We start from the raw sequence: 9,995 nt of genomic DNA, 5'->3' as shown, positions 1-9,995 counted from the left end.
AGAATGGACCGAACAGGACCAAATTGAACCGAATAGGACCAAAGTGGATATACTGGACCGAAGTGAACTGAATAGAGCTAATGTGGACTGAATAGGACTGAAGTAAACCAAAGTAGACAAAATGGACCGATCAGACCAAAGTGGATCGAATAGCCCGAATTGGATTGAAGTGGACATAATGGATTGAATAGGACCAATGTGGACCGAAGAGAGCCAATGTGGACTAAATAGACCGAACTAGACCGAAATGGACTGAATAAGACCAAATGAGACGAATTGGACCGAATAGAACTTTAGTGGACAGAATGGACTAAATTGAATCGAATGGACCGAATAAGACCAAAGTAGATAGAATGGACTGAAAGGGACCAAATTAGACTGAATAGGACCAAGGTGAACATATTGGAAAGAAGTGGACTGAATAGGACCAAAGTAGACAGAAGGACCGAATAAAACCAAAGTGGAAAAAGAACCGAATCAGACCAAAGTGGACCAAATAGCCCGAATAGAACTAAAGTGGATCAAAGTGGACAGTGTGGACCGAATAGGACCAATGTGGACCGAATAGAGCCAATGTGGACTAAGTGCCCCGAATTAGGCAGTGGATAATATAGGACCAATGTGGACGGAATAAGGCCAATATGGACAGAATTGACCGAATTAGACTGATGTGGACTAAATAAGACCGAATGGGCCGAATAGAACTTTAGAGGACAGAATGGACTAAATAGGACCGAATTAGAATGAATGGACTGAATAGGACTAAAGTAGGCAGAATGGACCGAAAGGGACCAAATTGAACCGAATAGGACCGAGGTGGACCGAATAGGAATAATGTGGGTTGAATAGAACGAGAGTGGTCAGAATGGACCGAATCGAACCAAAGTGGACAAAATGGACCAAATTAGACCAAAGTGGACTGAATGGCCCGAATAGGATTGAAGTAGATCAAAATTTTGTGTTCACTTAGGGTCCGTTTGATTGGAGGTGGAAAAGTAGAAGGATAGAAAATTGTGAGAGAATGGAAAAGTAAGTGGATAGAAGAGATTTTAATTTTCCTCCTTTTTGTTTGGTTGGGAGTGAAAAAATGGAGGGATAGAAAAAGTGAGTTTGTATAAATTTACGTATATACCTTTATTAAAAAATGATGCTTAATTAAAACCAAAAAAAGTGATAAACAACCAAAAAATTCAATTACCTAAATTTATTAAAAAATAAAAATCATGTCCATAACAAAAATCACATCTAAAAAAAAAAAAAAAAAAAAAAAAAAGAAAAAAAAAAAAGAAAAAGAAAAAGAAAAGAAAGAAGAAGAAGAAAAGGGAAGGCAAGGCAACGTCTAGGAGATAAAAAAAGAAAAAAAAAGTTGTGAAGAAAATGAACATGGATGAAGCCCAAGTGCAGCTCAGGTATTTTCTATCTGGACTCACCAAAAAGTTTTCTTTCGAAAATGGAGAGAAAACTAAAGAGAAAAATTAGGTATCATTTTTGGACTACCATTTATTTTCCTTCATTCCCACCCAATTAAATGCACTTAAAAAAGTGATTCTTCCAAAAATGATGCCTAATTTTTCTCTTTAGTTTTCTCTCCATTTTAGAAAGAAAACTTTATGGTGAGTTCAGGTAGAAAATACATGAGCCCTACCATTTATTTTCCTTCATTCCCACCCAATTAAATGCACTTAAAAAAGTGATTCTTTTTGAGTGAAGAGAGAAAAAAAGAATTAAAGTGATTCTTTGTCTCCATGAATTCATAAATGGCGGTGGTTATATATATAACATATTATCCGGAGTAGTAATAGAGTGATAGAGTGATTATTCTTTTTAGATAAATATGATTGTTTCTGAAATAAATTTATGGAGTCCTTTCTTGGTTCTTGGTGATTACATTCTTTTACATCATGCCAAGATACTTTTTTTTTTTTTTTTTTTTTTTTTACGTGAATGCCAAGATACTATTACTAATGAGTATCTTAGTTATGAAAAGGAGACACCCCAAAGGCTAGGACTCGATTTACACATAATTCCAAACATTGTGAAATTGCAGCAAAATTCTGTCCACATTTTTTAAATGTGTATTGAAGTATATCACAAATGAAGAGAATTAATGGCTTTATCTCTAAGATTCTTTCCTCTCCTGAATAATTCATGTAATATTTCATGCTAGGCCAAGCATATTTAAACTAAAGAAAAATTAAAAATTTATGAATTTAGTTAGCGCACATATTTCCACAAAGCAAACGCATTTAAAAAAAAAAAAAATAAATACAAAACCAAATATAATCTTATGAATTCTGTTAGCCAAAAGTCTTGTAGTTTAATTGGCACCTCCCCATGCACAAAGTGCTTGGGGGTTTGGGGGGAAAGGGTTCGAATTATAGGGTTAGCATCATATTGTAATTATCTTTCAAAAATCTTATGAATTCAGTTACAAATATCCATTCAAAATTATTGAGAAATAGAAACACTCCTATGTATAGATCACCCAATAACATTTATTTGTTCAAATCGGGAAAATTTGAGGAATATAATCAACGTGGATATAAGTGGTGATTATCAACTTTCTAAAGTATTGTGACTTGTCTATGGCTCTCTGAAGAGAGGAGGAGAGAAGTAGCAAGGTATCAGTGGCTGTGCGAGCTCAATGACACACTAATGGCTGAAAAGGACACGTTGCTTGGAGGGAGGAGGCCACCATCGCTTGCAGAGGAAGACGGCGTCGCAGCATCTACAGCTAGGGTCCTTTCAATCACTCTCTCCCCATTTAGATAGTGAGTTTTAGGGTAATTTTAGATTTGATTTGAAACCAGGTCAGTTTGCTTTTAACATGTAAAATATTTCTTGTAATTTTTCATTAAAAAATGCTATATCATTAAAAAATATATCAGGTCATTATTCTGTTAGCTATATAAGCAACACCATGAACGATATTAAACAGAAAGACTAATACTGCTCATTTTTAAAACTTTAGAGACCAATTGCACTCATAAGATAAACTTAAGGGAACAATAGTGTAGATTCGCCAATATTTGATGGTTTTCAATATATATATTATGACAACAAAAATTTCATCACGTTGGCTACCAGTTTCTGGCCATTGATGGCGCCATCAGTTATGAGATCGAGTACCATGATTATTTGCATATCTTTCTTTCTTCTTCTTCTTCTTCTTTTTTTTGGAGAGAGAGTTTTAATCTATGACATCCGCTCTTGATGATAGCTTTTTAACATTAGACCAAGACATCAATCGGTTTTTGATGTAAGCGGGGATTGAATCTCAAATCTCTTATTCAACCTTTAGAGATTTACCTGAACTAACTGGAACCCACTCTTTTCTTTAAATACTTATTTTTTATAGAGAGTATCAACACATGGTGTCCGCCCTTGATGATAATTTTTTATTATCAGACTAAGACATCAATTAGTTTTTTGTATAGGCGGAGATTGAACTCTAAATCTCTTATACAACCATCAGAGATTTTACCAGTTGAGTTAACTGAAACTACTATCTTAGCAGAGGTTTAACCATGAATACCAATAGCTAAATTAAGAGATTTATAATAGAGTTGTCATTTAATTTTCAATTCACAAGGCAAAAATAAGAAGAATCTCAACTATTATTAAATTAAAGATAAATGACAAATCCAAGGTATTTAGTTTCCAAAATAGTAAGGTATTTAGTTTCTGTAGGAGAACATTTAAAGTTAAAACAAATGTATCCTTAGCTGATTAAAAAAAAAAAAAAAATCAGAGCAACAAAACAATCTTAGTTCAAAGAAAAACCTACCTCGTACATTTGATATGCATCATCTTTGTCATAATACGTAAGGCTTACACACTCTCAAGGCGGAAAGAAAAGATATGGCATAGCATCTACTTGATCTTCTTTCAGGAAAAAAAAAAACACATATAACAATCCGTGGAATATCAGCCTCTTTAATATTCTTTTCCTTTTTTTTTCCTACTAGCATTTTCAAAAAGAAGCGGCGTTCACCGGCCGACAGGGAGAACAACGGTGAAAAGATAGAATCAAAAGAATACTCACTTGTTGATCACTGAACATGGCTTTAATTTGGCAAATGGATACCCATGTGTTTTGGCACAGTTTTATCTTACTATTGCCAGCTTTAATCACCACACAAACCTTGAAAAAAAACTCCATTATAAAATCCCTTTCCTCATCCCTCTACTCCCATCATCATCCAAGAGTAGCTCGAGGAAAAAAAAAAAAAAAAAATTTCAAAAGCATGAAGATAGAGTTACTAATATGGCTCTTCCTCATTGTGTCCCTCAAAGTTCTTTCTTCTTCAGCATGCACTGCAGATAACTCGTCTTGCAAACCCCAAAAAAAGCTTAAGCGTAAGCAAGCATTTCCGGTTGTCTTTATATGTCTAAATCATTCATTTAATCATGAACGGTTAGGATTATAAAAAATATCCATGGCGGAGTTATTCTAAGAGTTTTAAAGGATCTCAATCCATGTCTTATTATATTCCATTTGTATGCAGATTTATATGACATACAAAGCAGAGAAGATGATCAAAGAACATATGAGGCAAACCGTGGAGGTCATCATCTAAGGATTTCACAGAAGGCAAAAACAGTTTATGGGGGTACCGCTAACGTTCGCCCTCGTAATTCACGTAACAACCGGAGTACGGCAAACTCCCTTTTACTAAAATCCTCTTCCCTGTTTTCGGTGGCACTTAGGCATGTTGTGTTGGGATTGGTCATTTCTGTTTTCTTCTTTTGACTGTCTTGGTGAATATGTAAGACATCAGTTTAAGGTTTAAGCTTGGGGAAAGCATATTTAGATCAATTTAAGGACTAGTGTTTGAGTCTTGCTAGATCCCCAACCTTTCTCTGTTATCTCTTTAACTTACAAGTCAAGAAAATAACAAACAGTTACAAACGATATTCCTTTCATCCTTGTTTCTCTTTAATTATTACAGGCTGCTAATCACACATCTGCACACATGTGAGATGAGTAGATAAAAGAGTTTGTTGTCAATAATCTCTAAACCCACCCTATTCTAAAAGGAAAATCCTACATCTTATGCTAGCTTCATAAGATAGCTTCGATGCCTAAAAAACTATCATTCAACGCAAGCCACAACCTAAAAACATTTTAACAAACGAGCATCGATTTCATTTTAACAAAATAGCAACAAATGAAAAAACACTAATTATTTCTTGATACAGTCCAATCATGGTTTGTCAAGCAAGCCACAACTTAACCTTGTTTTTCTCATATTAACCAAACATTCCAATTGCATCGACACCCCAACCCTGCTTTGCACACAGGCAGAAAACCCACTGCACATCAGCCTACCCATAGCTAAGCCCGTGTGAGCTACCATGGCACATCGCTGCACATGCTACCAAAGCACACACATTAGCCTGCAATCTGTTAGGTCACGCCGTCATGACCATGTGTCCAACACAAGCACAAAACCACCGCCAAGCCACATATTCAGCCAAGCTGAATAGAAATGCACCACAAAGGGGTAGCATAACCTGCTGTTGCCCCCAACATCTCAAAGTCATTGCTCAGCCCAGCCCATGATATGCCTCCTTCATGCACATAGATTTGTGTGGTTGGCATTGGTACAAGGCCACCACATAAAGCCATGTCTATTGTATCTCAAAAGGCTAACACAGTAACACGTACCAAAATGGTCACGTGTTGTTTTCTCCCCATTAAACTTACATTAAACTCCCAAGATTTTTAAAACTCATTTCTTAGGGCCTACTGAATACTAAGATGTAATTTCTCAAGAATTCAATAGTCAAGACTCAGAGTTTAAACTCATAGGAATATTAATGTGGTGCGAAGATTTGTGGTTCGAAACTTTTTTTTTTTTTGAGAATCCTTTTGGTAAAATATTAATAAGTTGTGCAACTAAGTTAAATAGATGGAAGCATATCAAAAGAATGAAAAATCCAGCAAACTACCAATACTCTATAAACAGTACTAATTACAAAGACTCAATTGGAGGTTTAGAAAAAGGTCCCCTAGTAGAGAAGCCTAAGAGTTAAGACATTGTAATCATTATTGATTAGCATTCTCCAATTTCCTCATCATATAGTCTGACATAGATTGTCAACACCAAACTGGCAACACATGTGATATACAAATGCAATCACGCAAAGTAAACAGAACAGCTAGAATCCCAAAGAGACATGGGTTCATTCGATTACGAGAGAGATTTACAATAATTACTAAAAAAAAAAAGGGTAAGATCAACAGTTATTTAGAGAAAAACAGGAAGATCAATCTAATGCAATTGCAGAAGACATGGACTAGACATTCAAACATAGTGTATAATCAGAACTCTTCCAGCAGGAAATATAAAAAATACAATAAAATAAAAAGAAGAAGAAGGCATAATAAGAAATAGCAGCCGCACCAAACATCCAACCAAAATTTTATTCTAGTACCATTAGCTACCTCAAATTAATCATGATGCATCAAATAAGATAACAAAATTCAATCATGAGTCAACAATAACCTACCTATCTTGACAAATGCCAGTCATAAAAAGGCTTGTTTCCTGCTATTTAGTTGATTTCCATGTTAATAATATACCTATCTTGCAAATCACTCTCTACTACATGACATTCTAATTTCTTACTGTAACATCTTAATTCTCTTACTCTACCCCAACAGCTATTCTTGAGGTCAGATTCCCTTTAAACAACCACAACAATTTCCACCATTAATCAAACCAATCCATCTAAGACTTTAACATGAATCTTGTCCCTCCTGCTTATATAGTCTCTATTTATACTTGCATTTTGACAATTACTGTCAGTTTTTACTAGACACATGTATTTGAGTAACCACAATCCTTAGGACAAATTTCATGATGCAATGTCAGGCTCTCCTTGATTTTTGGAGTGGTTGCCTAATTGTACACAAATCCCTTAAGTTCTCAATTTTTAAATTATTATAATTGCTTTCTCAATTAATAGCTTATTACCATTGGTTGCTAGCTAAACAGCCGCCGAGAGGAAGATATCTCATGAGATTGTGTTATAAGTTAAATTTTTCTATACTAGGCTATTTGGCCATTATGCTCAATTAGGGTCCTCGGTAAAAAATTTTGATCACTATGCTTAGCCATGGTCCTTAGGTTGTTTGTATTCTTTTTGGATTATAAGCCTAACCTCCCACATTGTTAGAGTATTCATATAAGTAGATGTAAAATAGCATAAGCCCCAAATTGTGCCAACTAACCCCAATCACTCGTATTAACTTATGCATCTATTAGAGCATCCACATCAGTGGGTGGAAACTCTTGTATAATAGAAAAAACCTCCATTTTTGCACATTTGTCTCAAAATTGCTCTACATCAGTGCTTCCAAAGTCTTGTATAATCATGTATATTTATCCACGAGCTACAGTAACCGTGAATATATACACGGTTACTATAGCTCGTGTATACAATATTTTAATAATTTCTGATTCGCTCCTTTTTTCTCTCTCTCTTCTCCATCTGTACAACTAACCATCCCTCATCATGTTCTTTCTTCCTCTGATACACACTCCCACAAACACAAAATCAAAAATCAACTACAAACATCAAAAATCAACCACAAAATCAACAACAAAATCAACCACTAGAACAAAATCTTTTGATCGGTGATCGATGATTGTGGATCGTGGATTGGAGAGGTGATTTGGATCGGTGTACGGAGATCGGTGATGGGTTGACGGAGATCGGTGTTGATGGAGATCGGTTTTAATGGAGATTGGTGTTGATGGAGATCGGTGATGGGTTGACGAAGATCGGTGTTGATGGAGATCGGTTTTAATGGAGATCGGTGTTGATGGAGATCAGTGATGGGTTGACGGAGATCGGTGAGATCGGTGTTGATGGAGATCGGTTTTAATGGAGATCGGTGTTGATGGAGTGCTTGAGATGGGTTGACAGAGATCGGTGTTGATGGAGTGCTTGTGATGGTGCTTCTGGGTTGACGGAGATTGGTGGATTGGAGAGGTGTTGTGGTGCTTGTGATGGCTGTGGTGTTGATGGAGTCCTTGCTCTGGTGCCTCTGGGTTTTGACCGTGAGAGAAAGAAGAAGAAAGAAGATGAAGAAAAGAAAGAGGAAACGGCAGAGATAAAAGAAAAAGAAAGAAAGAAGAAAGAAAAGGATGTATTAGAAAAAGAAACGGTAGGTAAAATAATATTAAAAAAAGAATATAAAAATATTATTTATATAAAATATAGTGTATAATAGATGAACTGATGTGGGTATTTTGTAAAAATAGATGTGTAAAATAGAAAAGGTAGATTTTTCAATGTAAAATAGATGATAAATTTACACGAGCTGATGTGAATGCTCTTATACTACAATACTTGTGCAAAAATATACACCAGCACTGTTAGAAACTGAAGAGAATATGGATGGACACCCAAAGTGGGCATGTCCTTTTGTATACTTCAGATTGTAACATCTAAGAGTTATGGAGTAATGGTTTAGACCATTACTCTACCCCACTAAGCCCACTATTCCACTCAGTATTAATGGAATGGTGTTTATATAAACACCAAGAGTGTTACCCATTACATTGTGAAAAAAACGAATTCCACATTTCTCATAGTGTTTTTAGAGTGTTGTGAGGTTCTTAGGTTGTGGGTTATGTTTGCATCACTCTAGTAGTGTGCAACACCGTCGGAGAAACGTTTTTGGCTCGTGGGTTGCACAAACTGGAATTCAAAACGTGTTTGAATAGCTGGTCTACGTGGAGGCTGGCTCTAGACAACGTAGAACAATCTCAAGGCTCCTGTGTGATCGTCGGTTTAGTCCGAGAGAGGTATGCCGAAAAACCAATTACAAATATTCCGCTGCAAGTCTATGTTTCTTACAAGCACTATTGTTGTGCATTTCTTCTCAAAAAAAGAACAAAGATCCTAGAAAGTTGGTTGGCAACCAATTATCACATAGATCAATCTTTGTTATTATAATATGTGACATAATTAGAAAGCACATAATAAAGAATGATTACACTCATACCAAGCTAGATCAACCATAGGCTGTATGATGTATCCCATGACCAGCTTGCATGACCTAGTTGGTTCTTTTTCCTCATTCATTTTATTGGGGTCAAGCAAAATGAATCAATTTTTTTTTTTTATAAATTTTTTTGGCTAAGAGATAAATAATGCAGCCACCTACAACAACTTAACTCAATTCATTTTATTTTTATTTCTTTTTGCTTGAAAGGAAAGATTTAAGCACAAGACTAGTACTACACAAGCAAAGATTAAGAACCCCATTTGACCTTATCAACAACATCCTTTGTTCTTCTTTCACAACCTCACCTGAACTGAACCAATACCAGCAGTTGCTTCATGTATCAGAAAGTCACTTTTTATTTTATAATAATTGATATTTTTTATGTGTGTGAGAATCAGAATTACCCCACCAGATCCATATCTCAAAGCTCGCATGCCCATTGCTCACATTTGGCCCATAAAAAGAGACCTATCGTCAATTGTTATAAAAACCATGCCTAATTTTTTTCTTTTAAAGTCACTTTTTTTTTTTTTTTTTTGATGTGACCCTTTTTTTTTTATTATAAGGAAAAACTTGTCACCCTTTTAACTCTCTGTCCCCCCCTGCATTATCAATCTCCATCCAAATCCATTTCCACAGTACTCTCTCTCTCTCTCTCTCTCTCTCTCTCTCTCTCTCTCTCTCTCTCTCTCTCTCTCTCTCTCTCTCTCTCTCCAATGCGTGTGTGAGTGAGCATTAAAAGAATGAATACGAAAACACAAAAACTTTGAAATGAAACATTGAAAGAGCGCCAACACATTGGTTGGTTCAGTGGTTAGGAGTTTGTGACCCTGCTTGTCAGGCTTGGGTTCAAGTCCTCTCCATAGCCAATTGTTGGTGGGCATCCTTGGTGGGGTTGACCCCCCATACGGTCTGGTTAGAACGGCCGGAGCCTATGTCAGATCGGCGTCCTGCTCGGGGGTATAATATA

General features: G+C 35.9%; 1 protein-coding gene across 1 annotated transcript; it reads left to right on the top strand.

Moving 5' to 3' along the window:
- The first annotated feature begins 4,200 nt into the window (after positions 1 to 4,200).
- Positions 4,201 to 4,910, top strand: LOC115974369. The gene is made up of 2 exons (XM_031094696.1): positions 4,201 to 4,359; positions 4,509 to 4,910. Exons 1-2 carry the CDS (start codon positions 4,248 to 4,250, stop codon positions 4,751 to 4,753), a joined length of 357 nt encoding a protein of 118 aa, XP_030950556.1. The 5' UTR covers positions 4,201 to 4,247; the 3' UTR covers positions 4,754 to 4,910.
- The last annotated feature ends 5,085 nt before the right edge of the window (positions 4,911 to 9,995 follow it).

Source organism: Quercus lobata, chromosome 2 (genome assembly GCF_001633185.2).
Source record: "Quercus lobata isolate SW786 chromosome 2, ValleyOak3.0 Primary Assembly, whole genome shotgun sequence".
Lineage (NCBI taxonomy): Eukaryota > Viridiplantae > Streptophyta > Magnoliopsida > Fagales > Fagaceae > Quercus > Quercus lobata.
The sequence above is the reverse complement of the archived record's forward strand: the minus strand, read 5'-3'. Positions and strand labels throughout refer to the sequence as shown.